Source organism: Cibotium barometz, chromosome 19 (assembly GCF_041138505.1).
Source record: "Cibotium barometz isolate CiBa-2024 chromosome 19, ASM4113850v1, whole genome shotgun sequence".
NCBI classification, from domain to species: domain Eukaryota; kingdom Viridiplantae; phylum Streptophyta; class Polypodiopsida; order Cyatheales; family Cibotiaceae; genus Cibotium; species Cibotium barometz.
The window spans coordinates 30,432,834-30,457,979 of record NC_141064.1 but is presented as its reverse complement, the minus strand read 5'-3'; the positions used below and the strand labels follow the sequence as shown (position 1 = coordinate 30,457,979).

The window sequence follows — 25,146 nt, the reverse complement described above, 5'->3', positions numbered from 1 at the left end:
TGAGATGACCGACTTAGGCTTACTCCATTTCTTTTTGGGATTGGAGATTTTGCAGACCTAGAGGGGTTCTTTGTTTCACAGCAGTGGTATGTTCATGAGTTGCTGGAGACCTTTGGGATGGAGAACTGCAAGCCTATTTCTTTACCGATGGACCCGAATACCAAACTTATAGTTAATGATCCTCGTGAGCATGTTGATACCTCCTTGTATCGGAAGCTTGTTGGTTCATTGATTTGGTTGCTGAACACTAGATTGGACTTGAGCTTTCTAGTGGGGCTGTTGAGCTCATTCATGGAGACACCTTTGAAGACTCATTGGGATGCAGGATTGCAGATCTTGCGGTATCTGTAGGGTATGAAGGATCTTGGACTCTTCTATATTACTGGAGGGGAATGAAGGACCGAGTTAGACTCCGTGGTTGGAGTGACTTAGATTGGGGAGGAGATCCAGACACGAGGAGATCTACATCAGGCTACGGATTTACCCTTGGCTTAGGAGCTCTTTCTTGGAGCAGCAAGAGGCAGCCAACTATTGCCTTGTCTTCTACAGAGGCAGAGTATCGGGCTTCTTGTGGTGTTCCTTGCGAGGTTGTGTGGTTGCGGAGGATAGTTGGCAAGATTGGGTTTCCACAGAAGGAACCCACGGTCATCCAGTGTGATAACCAGAGCTGTATAGCTATTGCTCGGAACCTGGTCTTCCATGCCCGGACCAAGCACATAGAGATACAATATCACTTTGTTCGTGAGAAGATTTTGGTTGGTGACATCTTGCTTGTTTATCGTTCAACGGAGGACAATGTGGCAGACCTCTTCACGAAGTCTCTACCTCAGGCGATACTCAATCAGCACTCCAACTCACTGGGGTTGGTTCCACATCTAGGAGCTGAGAGGGGGTGTTAGCAGTCATCTCCTGTTTGTACCATGTTACTCAGTGAGGGCCTTTGTTGTGGGTGTGCCCGCCTAGGAGTTCTCTCCATTTTTCCTCATTTTCCATGTTCTTCCTTGTTTTTTCTAGTCGTGGGGGTGTCTATTTCTGGCCGACTTGTCCTGTGATGTTGGCGGACTTATTCAGAAGCTGGCCGATTGGTTTTTTTCAGTCGTGGTGGGCACATTTGGGGCTGTCGGTCTAGTTTGCTACTGGCCAACTGCCTTCCCTAGATAGTATATATGCTTGGCTGCCCCCCACACTAGGTTTTGTACCGGATCATGTTGTATGTAGCAGAGTTTATACAACTTCTTTCATTCCGATATCCCCATGCCCAGGATTGAGTATATTCTTGAGCGACTAAATGGCACAAAGTTCTTTTTGAAGATAGACCTCAAGAGTGGCTATCATCGGGTTTGGATCTTTACGGCTGACATTTCAAAAATAGTCTTCATGACTGAACGTGACCACTACGAGTTTGTGGTGATGTCTCTCGATCACCAATGCACCACCAACATTTAACAAGATGATGTCTGGGGTATTTTTGGAGCTCATAAGAAAGTGCGTGTTTAACATTTTAGATGATATACTCATCTTCTACTGTTGAGCAGCATGAACAGGATATTGAAAAGGTCTTGCAACTTTTGTGAGACAATGCGCTCTATATCAATGGAAAAAGAATGAATTTGGAGTAGAAGAAATTCATTATTTGGGATATGTTATCAGTGTGGACGGGATTAGCCTGGATCGTGAAAAGGTAAGGGCAATTCTTGAATGGGATGTTCCCAAAAATGCTTAGGAGATCCGCTCTTTTGTAGGTCTCTACCAAGCATATAGTTCCCATATGGACAAGTTTTTCGATCTTGCAGCACCTCTTACAGATCTTCTCAAGGGCGTGAAGACACATGGACAAAAGGTGTCCGTGTCACCATTTAGTCCCTTTATCGGCTTTGATTAGTATTTTGGGGGAAAGCCCACACACGCAGAATGGAACCAAGGTGAGAACGAGGATTTTCCACAAAAGAAGGGGTTAAGCTGAAGGATTCATCGGCATGGATAGGCTTGAAAGATGGTCACAGAGCATGGGTATCATGGGATTTTAATCGTTTATGTGACTTAAAAGGTTTATGAGTCAATGTGTTCAGACATCATTAAAGTTTGATCGGACATCTTATTGTCTGGGCATGGATTCATGGACAAAAGAGGGCGCATATGGTTGAGGGCCAAATTTGGCATACAAACTTGGGCAAGAAGTTACTAAAAGTGATTTTCCCAGGTCTTCTTAGTTGGCTGACCTGCTTTTTGGGGGCTTGAGCCATATTTTTAGGTTAGCCAACTCCAACTTATTGCCATTGTCTTTCATGCTATTTTTGTATGGATGCTAGATATTTCTTATTTTACACACACACACACACACACACACACACACACACACACACATACACATTAATAAACGTGAACGTACTTAAAATACTTATCTTGATGCGTACTTTACGCACTCGTACCGTACATGTACCATACCGCACCGTACCTAAAGTACTCAACCACTATGTTATGAATAGAACAGCTTTATTGAAGGAGTCATGCGTCAAGAGCATGGATAATAGACAGCTTGGTCTAAGGATTTATGGATTCTCAAGCTTACAGGCAAGCTATATGGAGATATATCTTAGGATATCTTATGGATATGGTGAGGAGATATTTCTTTTGGCTTCATGACGAACGTGGCAAAGAAAAGCTAAGTATACTTTGAGTTTTGTAAAGTTGGTGCTTTTGATGTCTATCATGAAGTGTTTTTGATGTTCACTAACCCTTGTATGTTTGTACAAGGAGAATAGTGTGTTGTTTGCCTTGAAATGGTTTCAGGGAAACATTGTTTATTGCTACCTTTATTGGGATGGAGTATGTTTTTGGCTCTCTTTATTTGGGATGCACTCTCTTTATTTGGGATGCTTTAGAATTATGGAACTCATGGATATCTCATGGATCGAGGATCTTTCTATGGATTTCTATTGGCAGTGGTTGAAATGCCTGTAAAACTATTTGGCGGCCGAAATGCTTGTTAAACTATATGTACCAGAAATATTTATGGAGCACCAGGATATCTATGCTTGTGATCATTCTTATTTTATGTTATACACTTGAGTCCACCTCTCCTTCCAGGTCTGTGGTTAGAATACTACCATGGATTGCATGTGGTAGAGTGAACTTGAGTCCATCTCTCCTCTAAGGTGTGCGGTCAGAGTACCTACATGGAGTGTATATGGTAGAGAGAACTTGAGCCCACCTCTCCTTCAAGGTGTGTACTTTGAGTACGGACACGAAGTGCATGTGGTAGAGTGGACATGACATCTTGTTTGTAGGGGACTTATGTCAAGGGTCATGTGGACTAACATCTTGTTGGGCAAGGGACTGTGTCTATGCCAACTTTGCACTCATGGAAGGGTGATAACCCTGGTGAGTGATTCTGTGAACTCATGGAAGGGTGGTAGCCCTGGTGAGTGTTTCATGAACTCATGGAAGGATGGTAGCCTGGTCGGTGAAGTCTCGTGGAAGGGGAAACCTTGGCGAGCATGTTTGGCTTCATGGAAGGGTAGTTGCCTTGGTGAAGCAGTTGTACTCTTGTGCAAGGCGGAGGTACCTGTGACGAGATGGACATGTGAAGCATATTAGCCTTGGGTAGCGTATGGATCATAGGGGTGGTACCCTTATGGACTCCAATGGTATGGCAAGATGTTTTGTGGCTATGTATTTAGTCTATTTTCTTTTTGAAGGAACTCATAGCTACTTATGGATTTATGCATATTTGGGACATAGTTGGCTCTTGTGCTTGTGTTTGGCTTTTACGAGAGTTGTTGACTCGGGATATGGCTGACGGAGCTAGCCAAAGTTTGTTTCCCAATACGGTTGGCTCTTGTGAACATATCTGACTTTGGATCACGGATCTAGACTTATGTTATCTTTTTGAACACAGTTGTGTTTGAATATATTGGATTTTGGACTTGAGCCTAGCTCTTCCTCTGCAGTAAGGGATGGATATCCAACTGAGAGTGTTACTGGTAGAGTTGCCTACTTTGTGGAAGTTGGGATACAATTATGGATCTATGGAGACTCGCCTAGTCTTGCCCATTTATTTGGGACATGATTGTCTCTTGGACATATGGATTGAAGCTTAAAGTTGCGGAGAACTTTTACCAAACTGGGGAGGATGTCACTAGCTTTGACATTTCCCAGTATGAAAGGTGCCTATTGGCTAGAGAAACTTCTGGTTGAAGTATTCTTTTCTATGACCAAGGTTGGATACTATAGATTGGCAAGGCATCTGCTACTTTTGAAGAAGATAGTGGTATACAGTTGTGGAAAATTGCTTATAAGGACAGTTTTACTTAGCTGCGGTCAATTGCTTATAAGAAGGTAGGGATGTGACCATTTGGTTCCTTTACTAGCTTTGATCAGTGTTTTGGAAGAAAGCCCACACACACATAACGGAACCAAGGTGAGAACAGGGATTTTCCACAGAAAAGGGGTTAAAACTTAAGTTGAAGAATTCATTGGTATGGATAGGCTTGAAAGATGGTCACAAAGCATGAACATGATGAGATTTTAATCGTTTATGTGACTTATAAGGTTTATGAGTCAATGTGTTCAGACATCATTAAAGTTTGGTTGGACATCTTATTGTTTGGGCATGTATTCATGGACAAAAGAGGGCGCCTATGGTTAAGGGCCAAATTTGGCATGCAAACTTGGGTAGGAAGTTAGGGGATACTAAAAGTGATTTCCTTACGTCTTTTTAGCTACCCGACTTGCTTTTTGGGGGCTTGAGCCATATTTTTAGGTTGGCCGACTCCAACTAAAAAGAGAGGGGCAACGGGTTGAAGCCTTGGAAAGCATGAAGGTGGGGCAGCTCTTTGGAGTGGATGTGCTCTAGCACACTGGTTGGTAGCAGTTGGTCCTCTTCCTCTCTTTTCTTCCGCCTTTGAGTTGGCCGACAGTAGTGGTGCTACTGGTCGCCCTCTGGCTAGCCGATAGTAGCTGGTTCATTCTCTCTCTTTTTGCGTCTCTGTACAGGCCGATTTGTAGTATTGGACTTTGTCTTTGCTGCCCGCCTCCGGTTGGTTGTTCAGCAATGTGCTCTCTTTCTTTTGGTTGATAGTAGAGCTGGTCGACACATACAAGCTGTAGAAAACTCCACCTTGTGGTTGCAGCACTATGCTGGCCATACAAAAAACAGGGTAGTCTATCTCTCTTTCTTGACTGGATGTTGCACCTCTGCAGAGGTGGAGGCCATATAGGAGCACTCCTCGCAAGGAGCAGGTCGTACAATGATTGTTTTCACACTTCTCTCGTCTGGTCTGGCTGCACTTTAAGGTTTTTTTGTACGGGCTAGCTATACAATTTGTTTCTCTCTCTCGTGCTCAGAACAAGCTCTCAACAATGGGTTGTTTTTGGGGCAAATACGGAGATTGTTTGGGACTGCCTTTGTGGGATTGTTTTGGCTTGGCTTTTGAGAAGAGAGCTTTGTCAAAATCTCAAGTGTGCTTTGTGAAGAAAGCTATCCAGGATATCTCTGGAAAATCCGGTGCTGATTGCACCCTCACCTTGGATTCTTCGTAAAAGCTTCTATGTAATAAAGAAGTACCTATGGGGGGGTTGGTTGTTCTAGCTCAGTGTGCTGTCTATATGAATATTTTGTGGCTTCCACTGTTATACTTTGTTTTCTATTGAAGTGTTTCTCTTCTTAGTCCGGGTCCCTATCGGTTACAATACTATTTATTAAGGACCCAGACTAAGAAGAGAAACACTTCAATAGCAAACAAGAGTATAGCAGCGGAAAGCCACAAAATATTCATATAGGCAACACACTGAGCTGGAACGGCCGGCCCCCCCTAGGTACTTCTTTATTACATAGAAGCTTTTACAAAGAATCCAAGGTGAGGGTGCAATTAGCGTTGGATTTTCCATAGATATCTTGGATAGCTTTCTTCACAAAGCACACTTGAGATTTTGCCAAAAAGCTCTCTTTTCAAAAGCCAAGCCAAAACAATCCCAACAAAAGCAGTCCCAAACAATCTCCGAATTTGCCCCGAAAATAGCTCACTGCTGAGAGCCTGTTCTGAGCACAGCAGAGAAACAAACTATATAGTCAGCCCGTACAACCACCATAAGAGCAGCCAGCTGGGAGAAGTGTAAAAACAATCACTGTACAGTTTGCTCCTTGCGAGGAGTGCTCCTGTACGGCTTGCATCTTTGCAGCATCGAGTCAAGAAAGAGAGATAGAGAATAGGCCCGTTTTCTGTACAGTTAGCACACTGCTCCAACCACAAGGTGGAGTTTTCCATAGCTTGGTGTCGGCCAATAGAAAGAGAGCATGCTTGGAGGCGGCCAGCAAAGACAATCTCCAATATTGCAAATTGACTTCTATAGAGATGCAAAAAGAGAGAAGAACTAGCTGCTGTCGGCCAGCTAGAGGGTGACTAGTAGACTGTTGGCCAGCTCAAAGGTGGAAGAAAAGAGAGGAAGAAGACCAGGTGCTGCCGGCCAGTGTACTTGAGTGCATCTACTCCAAAGAGCTGCCCCACCTTCATGCTTTTCAACGCTTCAGTCCCTCTCTTTTTAGTTGGAGTCGGCTATGTCTCAAGCTCCCAAAAAGCAGGTCGGCTAGCTGAAAAGACTTGGGAAGATCACTTTTAGTATCCTCTAGCTTCTTGCCCAAGTATGTGTGCCAAATTTGGCCCTTAATCATAGGTGTCCTCTTTTGTCCATGAATCCATGCCCAAACTAAAAGATATCCAGCCAAACTTTAATGATGTCTGAACTCATGACACATAAACCTTATAAGTCACATAAACGATTAAAGTCCCATCATGCTCATGCTTTGTGATCATCTTTTAGGCCTATCCATGCCAATGCTTAACCCCTTCTTCTGTGCAAAATCCCCGTTCTCACCTTGATTCCGTTCTGTGTGTGGGCCTTCCTTCAAAACATTGATCAAAGCTGATAAAAGGACCAAATGGTGATAGTCCGTCGCGGGCAAAGCACTCCAGGCATTTCATGCAATGAAGAAAGTTGCCTCTGAGTGTCCGGTTCTCAAACTGGCTTCATGGGATGATTCTTTCGAGGTGATTACTGATGCCAACAATCTAGCCATAGGAGTTGTCATCTTGTAGGAAGGGCACCCAATGGCTCATTATAGCCGGAAATTAAATGATGTAGAAAAGAATTATTCTGTGAATGACAAGGAACTATTGAGGGTGATGACATCGCTTAAGCATTGGAAACATTTTCTTTACGGGAGAGATTTCACAGTTAAAACAGATCATCACACTTAAATGGTTATAGACTATGCCTAGTGCCCAATGGAGTGACAGACAAGCCACATGGAGTCAAATCTTCGAATAGTTTGGAGGTATGATTGAATACATTTCTGGCTCTAAATCGTGAAGGCACAATTCAAAATTTGCAGGAGTCCACTATACAGGGAAAAGATCTTGACAGTATGAGGATTCTTTGGAATTTGAGATTTAGTATAGATTGGCTCTGTAGTCAAAAACAAGTCACTACACCATCCATGATGGCTGGTTATTTTACTCAAACGGGCTGTGCATCTTAGGGAAAAGCGATAGGCACTTCTTTATGATGCCCACGACTCTCTTGTCGGAGGTCAAAGAGGTATCAACAGTACATTCGAGAAGTTTGAGCAATCATTCCATTGGCCTAAAATGAGAGGGGATGTCTATCAACATGTCCAAGCATGCTAGATATGCCAAAAAGGGAAAGTTTCCCATACGAAATAGGCAAGGTTGCTTGAACCTTTACCAGTTCCCAAAGGTCCTTTCCAAGATATGAGTATGGACTTTGTTGGGCCTCTTCCCGCTGTCTTTGGATCTCGGAACACACAGTGCATGACCATTGTGGACCGATTCAGTAACTCTTACACGTTGATCTTGTGTAAGCAAACGGTCACAGCTGAAGACATCACTCACCGGTTTATCCACCATTGGTACCCCATCGGTGGTTTACCGAGCACAATAACATCAAACATGGATCCCAAGTTTACTTCAAATTTTTGGAGAGTATTATTCGATAACTTTGGGACTAAGTTGCATTTGTTCAGTGCATTCCATCCGCAAATAGACGGCTAGACAAAAATCTACAATCAATTGGCTTTTGATGTTCTCAAATCGTATTGCCATGACAAGCAGTCAAAGTGGGAGCATTATCTTCCTTTGGTTTAGGACATCTTCAACGACACTCCTTTATCTAGCATTGGTCGGACTCTGTATGAGGCTGCATTGGTCGCCGTTTCTCATCACTTTTTACGAGAATGGTGTCACCTTTCTTGGAGGCCAACAAGACCACTGAAACTTTTTCAGAGATCATTGAGTGTGTCAAGGAGCGCCTTGCCAAAGCACAAAAAGCATAAACTAGGCAAGCTAACAAATCAAGAGGAAATGTTAACTTTAGAGAAGGGGATTGGATATATCTCTAGATAATGAAGTGGGCAAACATTGTCCCAAACTCTCCTTTCGTAGCTTCGGATCGTTTCCTATCATTAAAAAGATAAATGATGTGTCTATGAAGGTTAAGCTTCCCAATAGTTGGACTATGCATAATGTTTTCCATGTTTCTTGGTTAAAGCCCTACTTTGGTCTAGCTTTGTAGAATATTGTAGATGAGCAACAACCAAACGTGGTAGATGAGCTGAAGTAATTGAGCTTGAACAGATTCTCCTCCACAGATGTCACATGCACTGTGCACTGTAGTGCATGGTGACAAGATGGCTCATCATCATCAGTAAAACATTGTACAGTATTAGCACCCTTCAGGATGATAATTGTCATACGCCGTGACCCCATTATAATCCTTAGTCCAGGATAAGTTAGGCACGAGCTACGTAGGTCATTCCTCAGCCTTAGACAGACAGTCAGTCAGTTAGTCCAAGTCCCTTAACCCACTTGAAGAGATGCATTCATGCATGTAGAGTCAGTAGAAGCCTTGAGTTTGCATTAGGACATGTGTGCTTTTATGCATAGCAATTATCCCATATGCATGTAGGCCATCTAGACCATTGCAGAAGCATTAGAATATTACTCAGTATTATTCCAGTATTTTTCCCATAATTTATAGCATTTCATTGGCATTTTTACCTTATTTATCCATTATCCAGGACATGATGCAGTCGGCCAGCTCTGTAGCCAGCCGACCAACATCAAGAGAGCATATAAATAGTTGAGCTTTGCATCATTCATTCATTCATATCATATTCAGCCAAGAAGACCTCAACGCTTGGAGCCTTCAGCCCAAGGAGCATAAGTGATTGGAGCATTCAGCATATCAGCCATTTGCGTTTCATCTATCAGCATATAGGAGCATCATGAATCCCTTCTCTGTCAAAGTGGAATAGCATAAACGCACGGGTATAAAGAAGGCTTTGTTGCGCATTACAACGATCAACCAATTGCATGCTACATCTGCCATGTATCAAGTTCCGTTCCTCATAAAGGACAATTGGCTTAGATTGTAAAACCTCTTCGAGCTCATCAATTTCGGGTGAATTATCCATAACTGAGTTGGTAGGCTCAAGTCCCACATACTTTTCAGCATACGTGCATGAAAGGTATTACGAGTTTTCCAATGCTGGGGCAATGCGAGTCTAAAAGCCACCCTCTTGCAAATCCATGCAAGAGGGTGTATGTATACTTGCACACACATGCAAATTGATGCATTTGTGTACACGAGGGTGGTCTAAAGAACCATGTGTTTTATTAAATGGAGAGGAGGAGGAGAGTCTAAAGAATCTGTGATCGATGAAATGGAGAGGAGGAGGGTGAGCAGGAATTCTGACCACATTGCATCGTGCATGTGAATTGTGTACACACCTTTAACTGTTTGTGAGAGTTTACAGGTACAACTTGAGAGGGACAATATTGTAGTGACTGTAAAGAGCGCAAAGACTTTCATGGGCTGAGACTTAGCTTAGTTATGCCATATGGCCACCCTGTTAATCCTGCGTTCTAATTGTCTTTGGATGCCCTTTCACAGCACCCTACGAGCCTGTTGTGGTAAACTGGACAGCAGAAAGGTGCGCCGTGTGTCGATGGGTTGAAGATTATGAGTGGAATAAGATAATCATCTGCAACAGGTAAGCTCTTCCTATGCATTGTGTCGTCACAAATTGGAGCATCTTCTTGTGATTAAGCATAATCTGTCATTATGATCATGTTTGCTCATGGCAGATGCGGGATAGCAGTCCATGAGGAGTGTTATGGAAAGAGGGCATCCAATGGCTCCTTTATATGCCGGGTTTGTGAAAATCCTGATGTTGAACACGAGTGTTGCCTCTGTCCTGTGAAAGGTAAAATAAAATTTCTGGCATGTAGCTGGGTTTTTTTTTTTTTCACAATTTAGCATTTTGAGATCATGGTGGTCAACATCAGGTGGGGCGTTAAAGCCATCAACAATCTATGGCTTTTGGGTGCACATAACTTGTGCTTGGTTCATCGAAGAAGTATCTTTCAAGAATGCTGTAACTATGGAGCCTGCAGATGGCTTGACAAAAATTGATGCTGCTCGTTTTCGTCAGGTTGGTTGCAGTGTGTAACGTGTCCACCTCAACAGGATTAGTTCTAACATTTGACGTGAGAATATTGTGTTGACATCATCCCCTCTATTTTCTGTCTTTAAATATGATTATTGCTCTTAATGACTTGTTTTTGTTGCTTGCCTATCTTACAGGCTTGTGCAGTGTGCAAACAGATACATGGAGTGTGTATCCAGTGTGCCAAGTGCCCCACAGCATACCATGTGATGTGTGCGGCCCGAGCAGGATATCGCATGGAGGTATCTCAACGTGTCCAACTTTAACAAGAAAAGTGGCTGTGTGGGATGCAATGCATGCATTTTTGTTAGTTGCTTATGTCGCACGTGCTCATTATAGTATTTTGCATGAGCTCATGTCCATGGTGATGGGGATGCTTTTGCTGCCATTGACAGTTACACAGTCTGAAGAGCAAGGGTGGAAGCTGGTTGAACAAGAAGATAACTTTTTGTGCTGAGCACAGGTGTGCTCTTCTATCTCGCAAAGATCGTGAAACATGTATAAGACTTTTGTCATAGTAATGTTTTTGAAATTGATATTTGGTTTGGCAATGCACTAGTACAGAAATGTTATTTTCTTTATAATCACCAGAAAAAGATTCAACTGTTATGGAGATAACTTGTGTTTTATCAATAATTTCTGAGTGTAGAGTGGATCTTACGGGGATAGTTGTGCCTTTGTGGGTGTCATTGACCTTGTGTGATGCAGATAATCAATTGGTGCAAGTGAGGTACTCAACTGGTTTTTGATCTTCTTGAGATTCTTCACCTATCACTCTATGCTAGTCAAGGCATTCATAAAATCATGCAAGCGAGAGCTAGCTGCTTACCCATTCTGATTCTGAGGAGTATGTCATATCAAGCATGGATCTTGACAAGAAGAAGACTTGCCTTAGAGAGTGGGAATGCTTTAGAGTCAAGCATACATGATTAATCAATCCTTTGAGCTCCTGTGTAACGTTACAGAAGTGCTTCAAATTATGACATATCAATTTGACTAGAGATTATACTTTGAAATAAATAGAATAGAAGATCAAAAGCTAATATCAGTTTGGAAAGCGAAGGTGCTTTGAAAAAGGCACTTTGTCAACTGCATGTTTCTGAAAGTGCATGTCTGTCTGTGATCAAGATGCTAGTGGAAAAGTCTTGACCAAGTCATCTATGAAATCTCACTCATAGGTCAAGTTGGAGGATAGAACGTTTTGGTACACGATCAGATTCCCAGGTCCGGAAATTCTTGGAATCAAACTCAAAATGTTATTTGATATATTTTCGATGTCAAGGCTTTATGGACTGCTCATTAAGTAGCTTATGGGTTTTAAAATCTAAGCTACAAGATGCTAAGATAGGATGATGTGGTTGACCACAAGGCAGCCAACTTGCTGGTTGCATTCTAAACAAGAGTTGTTCTCCCTCCCCTCCCCACCACTTGGCTTGAGCCCCATTTATGTGGGTCTGAGGATCTACTATGATTGGTGGGTATCGTGGACACACCATGAGTGGACCCATGCTATTATGACAAGGCTTTCCTAGCAGTATAGGTGTGGTTACTTTCTAGGACCCCTGGTACTTCTTGACAAGGCAGCCAACTTGCTGGTTGCATTCTAAACAAGAGTTGTTCCCCCTCCCCTCCCCACCACTTGGCTTGAGCCCCATTTATGTGAGTCTGAGGATCTACTATGATTGGTGGGTATCATGGACACACCATGAGTGGACCCATGCTATTATGACAAGGCTTTCCTAGCAGTATAGGTGTGGTTACTTTCTAGGACCCCTGGTACTTCTTTTGTTTTTGTTTTTGGCTAGATGGACTAAGATGTTCTCAGTGACTCTGGCCAGCTATTGTGTACACTTGTTGGCGGTGTGCCCGATGGGCGTCCAGTGCTGGATGTGGGCCTATGGCCACCCTCCCGCCCCCCGCCATAAGCCTCCGCAGGCATGTTTGTCTGTCTGTGATCCAGATCCTAGTGGAAAGGTCTTCGAGTCTTAACAAGCCATCTGTGAAATCTCTCACTCATAGGTCAAGTTGGAGGGTAGAACCTCTTGGTACATGATCAGATTCTCAAGTCCTGAAATTCTTGGAATTAAACTCAAAACATTATTTGACATATTTTTCAATGTCAAGGCTTTATGGACTACTCATTAAGTAGCTTCTATTTTTTTAACATGTAAGCTACTAGATGCTAAGATAGGACGATTTGGTCGATCACAAACACCCAACTTGCTGGTTGTTGCATTCTAAACAAGACTTGGCTCCCTCCCACCACTTGGCTTGAGCCGCATTTATGTGGGTGTGAGGATCTACTATGATTGGCGGATGTTGTGGACACACCATGGGTGGACACATTCTATTATGACAAGGCTTGCCTAGCAGCATAGGCATGGTTACTTTCAAGGATCCCCTGTTGTTTCTTTGCTTTTCTTGTATCTCTTCGGAGGATTGTACACAACAGGCTCCTCCTAAGGCTGTTTTTGTCGTTTGGTTTCTGCGGATGTTTATCTTTTATGACTAATGAAGGATCTTTTATGTTCTTGGTGAGACGTTAAGGTGTGGAGAGGTGTAAGCAGCTCCCCCACATGCTCCGTTGGGATTCTCCTACTAGTAAATAGCACAAGTGCATAATAGCAGATTATAGTCCTTATTCTACATGATCATTGTGCTTACAAAATACGTTTAACTGTCACCTCACTATTCCTAATTTCCTACAATCTAGGCTCCTAGAAGTCATGCCACAACTTCAGCTCCTTGGAGTCAAAAGGTGAAATTGTTATCTTGTATGCTCCTTTCCCAAGCGCTTATGGGTCTCGTGCATTATGTCGAGGAGGAAGGGCTGAAGCCGTGTGATGATGGCCTTGGTGAGGATTTCTTAGGCAGAGTAGGGTGATGGGTCTCCAGTGGCAAACCTCATTTCAATTCACTCCCTCTCTAGGAATCAAGTACATGAGGCCGCTGCAGGCATGCTCACCTCATCAATGGCCGTCCTATAGAGTGTCCTTGAAGAGTGTTATGACCTTGAAGGTTGTTGGGTTTTATGCTGTGTATGCACCCAGAGGAGTGCTAGTGATCATCAGTAGGTTACTGGGGCACTTTTTACTTGAGTTAGTGGAGGTTTTTTCCCCCAGTTTAGTTCATTTTCACTTATATGCAGTTTATAAGTGTTTTGGTCCACCCGGCACATTTATGGCCGGTCATGTGAACACTTATCCTTTAGGGGTCACTATCATGTGGCTTGTACTTCACTTTTTTATTGATTGAATAGTACAGCAGTCGTGTTCACTCCCTCTGCTTGGTTTTCCATGCCTATTTGCTTTCTGTAAACCCTAACCCTAACCCTGTCCAGTCTTCAATTGGTATCAGAGCTGTTGAAGCTCTGCTTAGCACTGCCCGTACACTGCGCCGTACAAGTACTGTTGCTGCCCGTACATCTGTGCGCCGTACAGCAGCTTCAGTACCTTCTGCCCGTACTTCTGAGCGCCGTACAGCTGTGCGCCTGCTGCCCGTACACCCATTGTGAGCCGCCTTCAGCTACAGCTGTGCGCCTACTGCCCGTACATCCAGACTGCGCCGCCTACAACTTCCGTACCTGGTCGCCTTCAGTCGGGTACTGCACGTCGCCTACAACTACAGTACTGCGCCGCCTTCAGCCTGTACAGTCAAGCGCAGCCAGCATCACCTGCTGCCCGTACACTTGCATCCGTACCAGGCGACTGTACCTGGCGACTGTACACACCTGGCGACTGCACCTGGCGACTGTACCTGACGTGTCTTCAGTGAACCTGCTCGCCCTGCCCGTACATACCAGCTGAATACAGCGCCGCCTTCGACTAGCTTCTGTACAGTCAGCGTTTTTTGTCACCTGCACAGAGAAACGTGCACTGTGTACTTTCAGTGCAGCATTCAGTGCTGAGGACTGTACCTACAGAAATAACACAACCTACAGTGTCATTCGGTGGTAAGCATTAAAATTCATTTTTTGGGCATTTTTTATTTTCTCTGTGAAAATATACAGGCACAACAGGCAGATTTTCTAGCAAGAAAATATACAGATTTTTAGCACAGTTTGGGTGCAGCCAATTTGGGCATTTTTGGGGCATTTTGGCATTGTGTACGCCATTTGCTGCTCTACTCAGTCATTGGTGCATTAAGCTGCACATTCAGAGGATTGAGAGTGCAGGCAGATTTGGGTGAACTGTATTCAGTGGAGTACAGTTGTTATCAGGGTTTTTGCTATTGGGTTTTTTGGTAAACAGGTACAACATTGTGCGTAAAGCATAATGGCAAATCAACAGCAAAGTGATGTATTCACATATTTGTCTAAGGAAGACAAATTGGATGGCACGAACTACTCCTTATGGAGTTTTATGCTGAAAAATGTGCTTGTGGCAAAAGGTCTTTGGGATTTTGTTAGTGGTGATGAACCACGTCCAGGTCCATTGGCTCCAGAGACTCCTCCCCAAGGGGGTGCTCGTGGACGAGGACAACAGGTACAGGCTCCAGGACAGCCATTGCCTGTTCAGAGAACAAATGCTCAAAAGACATGGGATGCCAGGGATGCACAAGCATTGTCACTCATTGCATTGTCAGTTCAGAGGTCCATTATACCTCATATTCGTTCAGCTGGCTCTTCACAGAATGCATGGGTGACTTTGGAGCAAATGTATGCTGCTCGTAATGAGGCTAGGATCTCATTTTTGAAAAGAGAGCTGGAAAATCAGAAAATGAATGAAGGAGATGATATGTCTAGCCACTTAAACAAGCTGCAGGATTTGAGAGAGCAACTCATCAATGTGGATGAGATTATTCCTGAGACACAGCTTGTGTCCACCATCTTGCACTCTTTGCCAAGATCTTACTTGGCTTTCCATACCTCTTTGAACCTCAGCATGAGGAATGCTGTTGAACCCCTCAAGTATCAGGAACTTGTTGCTCTCTTACTACAAGAGGAGCAAATGAGGAAGAATATGAATATGAACACAAATGCTGAACAAGCATTTACTACAGGTCAAAAGGGGAAAGGAAAAACTCAGCCAAAGAGTGCAAATCAAAATTCAGGTGATGGTGGTTCTTCACAGGATACCAAGAAAGGTGATGGACAGCCCAAGAAGAAGGGCAAATGTCATTACTGTAAGAAGCCAGGTCACTACATCACGGAATGTAGGAAGAGGATTGCCAAAGAGAAGGCAAAGGAAGCTGGGATGTCTGTTAATGATGCTCCTAAAGCTCCTCCAGAGACTGCTTCTTTTGTTGAGGACAGGGATTACTGTTTTTTTACATGCAGCTATGATGCCTCTTGGTCTTCACAGGCACTCAGTTTGACAGAGCATGCATGTACTTGGTATTTTGATAGTGGTGCCTCAAAGCATATCACATCTCGCAGGGATTTGTTTAGTCATGTTGGCCCTGCCCCTGTTGGCAAAACTGTTCAGTGTGCCAACAATGCTTCATATCCAGTGTGTGGCATTGGGGAGATTCAGCTTACAGCCATTGATGGCTCCATTCTCCGCCTTACAGATGCCTTATATGTACCAGGTATAAAGAAGAATTTGTTGTCCATTTCTTCTTTAGCACATTGTGGAATGCAAGTCCACTTTGATGATGATAAATGCATGGTCAGAGACAAAGCAAATGCCTTGACCTTGATGCTTACTGGTACATTATGTCATGGACTTTATGAGTTGGATGCATTTCAGCCAGTGGATCAGTCTGCTTATCATGCATTCACTCTTACTCCAGCTATGGTTGATGCGGAGTTATGGCATGCTCGCATGGGGCATGTAAATTTTGGTAGTCTTATGCTTATGCAGCGACATAATATGTTTACAGATCTACCTCTCATGGAGAAGCCTCCAGATCACATTTGTGAAGGATGTATTTTGGGAAAAATGCACAGGTTTTCCTTCCCACGTGATCAGGCTCTAAGAGCAACTGCAAAGTTGCAACTTATACACAGTGATCTTTGTGGACCCATGCAGACGAAGTCATTAGGTGGTTGCTTTTATTTTGCAACATTTATTGATGACTTCTCTCGTATATGCTGGGTCTATCCTTTGACACAGAAATCACAGGTATATGATGCATTTTTGGCCTTTGTAGCACTTGCTGAGACAGAGTCAGGATGCAAGGTGAAGACTCTCCGTTCTGACCGAGGGGGGGAATATATGTCACATGTGCTGAATTCTTTTCTTGGGAGTAGAGGTACAAAACATCAGTATACTACTCCTTACACTCCACAGCAGAATGGGGTTGCAGAAAGGAAAAATCGGTCACTCATGGAGATGGCCAGATGTATGCTAAAGACAAAAAGACTACCACATATCTTTTGGGTGGAAGCAGTAATGTGTGCTTGTCATATTTTGAATCGATGTCCCACAAAGGCATTGGTTTCTATTACTCCTTTTGAGGCTTGGCATGACCGCAAGCCTTCTGTATCGCATTTTCGTATCTTTGGGTGCCTTGCATATGCACACATACCCAAAGAGTTGAGGAGGAAGCTTGATGATAAAGCCACAAAATGCATTTTTGTTGGGTATAGCCGTGAGAGCAAGGGCTACAGGTTATATGACCCACTATCCAGGAAGATATTCATCAGTCGGGATGTGATTTTTGATGAAAAATCAGAATTATCCATGGCTGGTTATGAGGCAAATCAGGCTGAAAATGATGTGTTTGAAGGTCTACTACCCATGGAGTTTCATTCCACAGTTGGTGATCCAACTCATGAGGGTACTGGACAGCCAGCAAATGATGTAGGTGGTGCAGAAATTCAGCAGCCAAATGAGCCAGAAGCTGAACCAAATATGGGACAACAGGCACCACAGGTCAGACATATACCTAGATGGTATTTGAGGACATTACAGGACAGCCATTTAGAGGGTCCTCTTGCTGGTCGTATCGTAGGGAGACAAGGACCAATGAGCGTGCACACATCATGGATTTGAATCTGGTTATGGCAGCCAGTTTACAGGATGATGATGAGCCTGATTCATTTGTGGATGCACGAGATAATGTGCATTGGAACAAAGCCATGCAGGATGAGATTGATTCTATTAAAAAGAATCAAACATGGGATTTGGTTGATCTGCCCAAAGGCAAGAAAGCCATTGGTACTAAATGGGTCTATAAGTTGAAAAGACATGCAGATGGATCCATTGACAGGTACAAAGCCCGTCTAGTTGCAAAGGGCTATGCACAGAAGAAGGGCATTGATTATGAGGAGACATTTGCTCCTACATCCCGTATGTCGACACTTAGATGTGTCATTGCATTGGCTGCACATCGTGGTTGGGTTGTTCACCAGTTGGACATAAAGACTGCATTCCTACATGGGGACCTCGAGGACGAAGTTTATGTATTTCAGCCCATGGGATTTGCAGAACATGGTCATGAAGGGAAAGTATGCAGGCTGAAAAAGGCCTTGTATGGTTTGAAACAAGCTCCACGAGCTTGGTATGCAAAAATAGATGCTTTTCTACTCACTCAGGGATTTGTGAACAGTCCATCAGAGACCACTTTGTATGTGAAGAAAGAAGAGACAGATCTGCTGGTCATCAGTCTTTATGTGGATGATCTCTTGCTCATGGGATCAAATGATGACAAAATTGCAGCATTTAAAGAGATACTGCAACAGACATTTGACATGTCTGACTTGGGCCTTGTACATTACTATTTGGGCATACAGTTTGTGCAGGATAACAGAGGCATTGGGTTGTTGCAATCACGTTATGTTGCTAAACTTCTGGAGAAGTTTAAATTTCAGGATTGCAAGTCTATTAGTACTCCTATGGAGCCTGGGATGAAACTGTCACTACAAGATGACAGTGTTTCCTTTGATGCCACTACATATGCTCAGGCTGTTGGGTGCCTCATATACTTGTGTAATACAAGGCCAGATATTCAGTATGCAGTCTCTCAGTTGAGCAGATTCATGCACAGCCCACGGTTGTCACATTGGCAAGCTGTGAAGCGTGTATTCCGTTATTTGCAGGGTACCTTGTCTCTTGGGTTGCTTTATCCTGAGGGGGGTGACATGCAGTTACATGCTTACAGTGATTCAGATTGGGCTGGTGATTTTGATACCAGACATTCCACTAGTGGGAATTGTTTCTTCCTTGGCGCTTCATGCATTTCTTGGCTAAGCAAGAAACAGACCACAGTGGCCACTTCATCTTGTGAGGCAGAGTACAGAGCAGCCTACACTACTACTGTTGAGTGTGTTTGGCTGCGTCGTCTTATGACTGATATGGATATTTCAGTGGAGGAGCCTACACCTATCTATACTGATAGTCAGAGTGCCATTGCTGTGGCCAGGAATCCTGTGTTTCATGCTCGCACGAAACACATTGAGATTCACTATCATTTTGTTCGGGAGAGACTCCAGGCAGGAGATATCAGTCTGATCTACTGTCCTACAGATCAGAATGTGGCAGACATCTTCACCAAGGCATTACCACGTCCGAAATTTGAAGCATTCCGCAATGCTTTGAATTTGTTTCCTTTTGGTGGATGATGTACAGTGATCACATATCACTCCAGGGGGGTTTGTTGGGTTTTATGCTGTGTATGCACCCAGAGGAGTGCTAGTGATCATCAGTAGGTTACTGGGGCACTTTTTACTTCAGTTAGTGGAGGTTTTTTCCCCCAGTTTAGTTCATTTTCACTTATATGCAGTTTATAAGTGTTTTGGTCCACCCGGCACATTTATGGCCGGTCATGTGAACACTTATCCTTTAGGGGTCACTATCATGTGGCTTGTACTTCACTTTTTTATTGATTGAATAGTACAGCAATCGTGTTCACTCCCTCTGCTTGGTTTTCCACGCCTATTTGCTTTCTGTAAACCCTAACCCTAACCCTGTCCAGTCTTCAAAGGTCATAACATGCTGGCAATAATATCTATGGGCTGCCCTGGATAGGGTCACTAAAGGTTATAAGTGACTTATGGGTCAGTTATGACATGGGCTAGTTTGAAAGGACTTTTTTTTTTTCCCGGGAAAAAGATCCTTATATTAGTTAACGAAAAAAAAACAACCATAATAGGCTAAATACAACCCCGTAGGGCTAGATACAACCTCACCTCGTGTGTGGGTGGGAATCAAATGATCAAAAGGGAAGAGACTCTTCTCCTCTGGCTGGCCGCTCTATGAGGAGAAGACTATCTCATACAGGGGGAGGGGGGGTTTGGGGGGGGGGGTGGGAACAACTACACAGGTGGTCTATAATGCCAAGTGGGTTCACCACCTCGATCTGTGAGGAAAGGGCCAGGCCTCTAGAGTCTCAAGAAAGCTTCCCGCCGCTTTTGCATGCGGTCAGAACCTCCTTGTCACTTCCCCCTCTGACCACTGAGGGTATGAATGATATCAAGCCAAATGCTCCTGATTGACTCAGCAGGCGGGGTGCGGGTATCCTCAATGGCCTCACTGCATCTAGCTCGCTAAATGTGCTAGGCTGCAATGCTACTGCAAATCTCCCATCTCTAACATGAGCCTGGTCGCCAGTGGTCTGGGGCTGGGGTTGGGGCTGGTACTGCCGAAATGCGGTGGTGAGAGAGCTGAAGGGCGAGCCCTCCCCCATCCTCCTTGTAAGCCTTGACCACCTTTGCCTTTGTGGCCCAAGCGATAGTGCCCCATGTAATGATCTTGGTCGAGGCCGTGTCCATCGTGAAGATACGGAGAATCCGCCGCCAAATCTGCTGATCCTTTGGGCAATCCCAAAGACAATGCCGCTGAGACTCCTGAAGGTGGCTGCACCTCGGGCAATCTATTGGCCGACCTCCCACAGCCAGCCAAGTGCCAATTGCCTGTTGGGGTAAAGGCATTATGCCCACCCTTATAGTGTGTACAAGCCCATAAGTTATAGTACATAGTACACTTAGTACTTTTAATGTACTAAGTGCACTATGTGTACTAGTGCAATATACATATGTGATAGGGGAGTCACACACTCATCTTGATGAGTTGACTTATCCCCACAACTCTCTCTCCCTCTCTCTCCCTGCTTCTCTGTGTATGTCTCCCACATGAATCTCAAACCCTAATTAAATCTCTCCCATTCAACTGGTATCAGAGCATAGGTTGCTGTCTTGATCCTCTTCCTTCTCCCTAGAGCCGTCAATTTTTTGCTGCCCTGCACTGGAGGTGTGTGAAGCGAAGGCTACAGAGGTGAAACCTGTTGTTGGCTAACTTTGGGTGTTGCAGGTGTCAGCTGACAGGCAGCGCAGCGAAGCGCTGCACAGCAGGTCGTCTAGGGGTTGACGGGCAGAGCTACACGTAGCGTAAGGCTATTAAGCGCACAGCAGTCGGGCGTCCATCGAACCTGGCGGAAGGTGCAGGCTGGTGAGCGTTAGCCACAAGGCGTCAACAAACGGAGCGAAGGCTTTTACGACTTGACATGAGCCGGCAAGGACGGTGCGGTGAACGTGTAGCGAAAACACCCGTAGCGCGAAGGCGAAGGCAGGCGGGCGTCCATCGCTTCGCTCCACGTCACCTTCTCCAAGGCGTGTGCGTCTGTCCCCGCTAAGGAGTTTCGATGGTGTGCGATTGACAAGGCAGCCCGTCGGCTCTTCACGACTGCCCCAGCCCTAGACCACGTGCTCGCCCAGCCTGGCTTCGAGCTGTTTGCTTGTAGGCGCACAGGCGACTAGAATTCGCACAAAGGCTCTTCACGACTGCCCCAGCCCTCCGTCATCCGTACAGCTACAGGCGCATCAGCAGTACCTTCAACATCCACACAGTCAGTGTGTACAGCAGCATCAACAGCAAAAATCGACGCCCCCTTTTCTGCAACAGCATCAACATCATAAATTCAGCCTGCAAATCTCAGAGAAATTCAAAAATTAAGAGGTATTTGCCTTCAATTTTGGGAATTTCTTATCAATTCAATCAATTGAGCAGGTACAGGTGCCGAATTGCTCAATTTTTGAGCAAAATTGCAAAATTGGGTGACATTGGTCACAATCAAGATCAATTTGCAGGAAATTGGATGTCAAAATTTGGGGCTTTTGATGTATTTGTGCAATTAAGCATTCATACATGCTGTATGATGTGAGAAATCGCACATTCGGGCAAAATTGCAGCAAATTGCAGTGCAAATCAAGGGGCTTTTATGCCGATTGGATTGATTTGCATGCAAGCAATCGCATTTGATGCTGTGGATAATGTGTTGATGCCTTACAAGCACTCAATGTGCCTGTAAATCAAGGGGCTTTCATGTATTGGATGTATATGTGGCCAGGGGGAAGCATCGCGAAGACTCTGGATGCCTTCATGTGTGTCAATGTACCATGTATGATCAGCAATTGATCTTAAATCAAGGGGTTTTTCAAGATCGTATGCTTGTTAAATTGGCAAAGCAGCAGGCAAGACATTTATGCCTTGAATCCTTAGAAATCAGCTTGCAGTCAAGGGGCTTTTGCCCAATTTCTGTTCGGAACTGTTGTATGCAGTGTTCGGGACTGTAAAAGTCTGATTTTCACTCATTTGGACAGCCAGGAGAGCATTTATTGCTATTGTACCTGTTGGTACAGATTTGGCACAGCTTTGTGCAAGTTTTGACATGGCTGTACACTGATTTGAATGAGGAAAAGGTTCAATTTCAGCTGCTGTACTTGCCGGTACAGGTTTGGTACATCACAGGTGAGCACTTGGTACTGTTGTACAGTACTTTGGAAGGGCAACAGAGCACATTTAAGGTGCTGTCCTAAATCTGCAGCAACCAGATTTTGGTGTTTTCATCACATACAGTGGGAGAAAAGTTGCATTCGTGCTTCCGCAGTGGGAGATAAAGCTTGGGAGAACAACTGTGAGCACTTTGTGTGCTTTTGGTGCAGTGTTTGCACACTTGCAGGGAGTCAGGCATTGACAGGTTGCATATTGCTATGGCAACCACAGGTGAGAGCTCTTCATTGCTTCACATCAAGAAGCTTGAAGGCTCACATAAAACCCAGTGCTATAATGTGTTGCTCCAGAAAAAGCAGCACAAGCCTATCAAAGAAAGGGGTGTAAAGCCCGCTTCTCTTACTGCTGAAGAGTGGGAAGATATGGATGAGCTGGCAAGATCTACTTTCATGTTGTCTGTGTCAGACTCTTTACTTTTCAGCATTCGTGAAGAGAAGACAGCTTGGGGAATGTGGCAGAGATTGCAGGACTTGTATGCCCAGCAAAGTGCCTCAAGCAAAGTGTATTGGTTGAAGAAACTCATAGGTCTTCAGATGAAGGAAGGGGCTTCTATGACAGCCCATCTAAATGAGTTTAATGGTATTGTCAGCCAAGTTATAAATCAAAAGTTGGCAATGGACGATGAGTTCATCAAAGCCACTTTTCTCTTATGCACTTTGCCAGAGAGTTGGGACACATTCAGGACAGCCACTAGCAATTCAAATGCTATGCTGTCATATGCAGATATTGAGGGTGCTCTTCTTCAAGAGGAGATGAACAGGAAAAACAACTCTGTTGGAAAGTCCAATGCAATGAATGCACGTGGGAGATCCCAACAAAGGGGAAAAAGCCAAGAACGGGGAAGGAGCAAGTCTCGCTCCAAAAAGGACTTGGAATGCCATTATTGTGGCAAGAAGGGACACATCAAAAAGCAATGCTACAAATGGAAAAATGATCAAAAGGAAAAGGGAAAAGGCAAAGACAAAGACAAAGATGAAGCCAAAGATGTAAAGCCAAAGGGCAAAAGTGGAGTCAAGATTGAAGAAATCAATGTGTCACATGCAGGTGACAATGAGGATGAGGTCCTATTTACGTCTTCACTTGATGCCCATTCACTTCTTACAGGTGGTCATGGTATGCACTCATGGATCATTGATTCAGGTGCCTCCTTTCATGTCACAGGTTGCAGAGACTTGTTTGTCAGGTATACTGCTGGCAATGAAGGAGTAGTTTATTTGGGTGATAACCATGCATGCAAGATTCTTGGCAGAGGTGATGTGAGGCTTGTGTTTTCAGATGGCTCACAGCTTATGCTCCATGATGTCAGGCATGTGCCTGAGATCAAGAAGAACCTGCTTTCTACTGGACAGCTTGATGATGCTGATTATGTTACCACATTTGGTCGTGGAAAGTGGAAAATTAGTAAGGGCTCACTGGTTGTTGCCAGAGGCTCTAAGGTGGACACTCTTTATTTCATGCATGCAGGTGTTTGTCACCATACTAATGTAAATGCAATCGAGCTGCCGGAAATTTCTGTGGCATAGCCGGTTGGGACACATGAGTGTCAAAGGAATGGAGCAATTGTCTCGTTTGGGTTACTTGCCTTCTCTAAAGTTTTCAAGTTTTCAGTTTTGTGAGCATTGTATATATGGTAGGCAACTACAGTGCCCCCACAAGAAAGCTCTTGGACAGAAAGTTGCTCAGTTAGAGCTTGTGCATACAGATGTATGTGAGATGCCTTAGCTTTCTTTGGGAGGGGCAAAATACTTTGTGTCTTTTATTGATGATGCCACACGCAAGGTGTGGGTTTATCCTCTCGTTTGAAGAGTGATACATTCTCAGTGTTTCAGAAGTTTGTTGCTCTTGTTGAGAATCAAACTGGCAAAACACTGAAGGCTTTGCGTTCCGACAATGGTGGAGAGTATATGTCCAAACAGTTTCAGGACTTTTGTGATGCTAAAGGCATCAAGAGGGAGCTCTCTACTCCATATGATCCTCCACAAAACGGGACAGCAGAGAGGATGAACATGACCATTCAGGAGAAGGTCCGTTCTATGTTGTCACATGCTGCATTACCTCATGGTTTTTGGGCTGAAGCTGTTATGACAGCCGTTCATCTTATAAACAGGTCACCTAACACGAGGCTTGGTGGGAAAGTGCCAGAGGAAGTATGGACAGGGAAGCCTCCGTCATACAAGCACTTGAGAGTGTTTGGTTGTGTTGCGTACGTGCACATACGCAGGGAAATGCGCACCAAACTTGATCCTAAGTCTCACAAATGCATATTCCTAGGATATGGTGACAGAGGTGAAATGGGGTATAGACTTTGGGATCCCGTGAATAGAAAGATTATACGCAGCAATGATGTCATTTTTGATGAAACATGCATGTATAAGGAGCCTGCAAGGCAACAGGAGCCTGGCAGAGTCATCTTTGATGATGATGGACATCATGGACAACAACCAAGGGCTGTAAATCAGCCATTACAGCATGAAAACCAGCCCTTAAATGGTGCTGAAAATGGTCCAAATGGACAGCCAGACATGGCAGAAGATATCCCTATGGATATACCACAGTTAGAGGAGATACCAGGCATGATTTTTCAGCCTTATGGCATGGAACAGGAGCCACCAATAGGTGATATGCAGGCTGGACAGCAACCTGCAAATGATGGTCATTGGGTACGGAGGTCCACCAGACCCTCCAGAGCCCCTGACAGGTTTGTTCCAGGGGTTGACTACTTGATGCTTACTGACTGTGGGGAGCCCTCATGTTATAAGGAGGCTTTACAGAGGGCAGACAAGGCTCTTTGGGAGCGTGCCATGAAGTCAGAGATGGATTCTCTGCACAAAAATGGAACTTGGAAGTTGGTGCATTTGCCTACAGGCAAGAAGGTTTTGCCATGCAAGTGGGTTTACAGGCTCAAAGTTGCACCAGATGCAAAGCCAAGATACAAAGCCAGGTTAGTGG

At 44.3% G+C, this 25,146-nt stretch overlaps 1 protein-coding gene across 1 annotated transcript in view; it reads left to right on the top strand.

Moving 5' to 3' along the window:
• LOC147628438 (uncharacterized) overlaps positions 1-25,146 on the top strand; it is a 75,623-nt gene that overhangs the window by 34,509 nt on the left and 15,968 nt on the right. Inside the window, exons 8-12 of the mRNA XM_086813586.1 lie at positions 9,970-10,069; positions 10,164-10,282; positions 10,365-10,510; positions 10,663-10,767; positions 10,921-10,988. Coding sequence (XP_086669712.1) covers positions 9,970-10,069; positions 10,164-10,282; positions 10,365-10,510; positions 10,663-10,767; positions 10,921-10,988 — 538 coding nt within the window. The remainder of the gene's footprint in view (positions 1-9,969; positions 10,070-10,163; positions 10,283-10,364; positions 10,511-10,662; positions 10,768-10,920; positions 10,989-25,146) is intronic.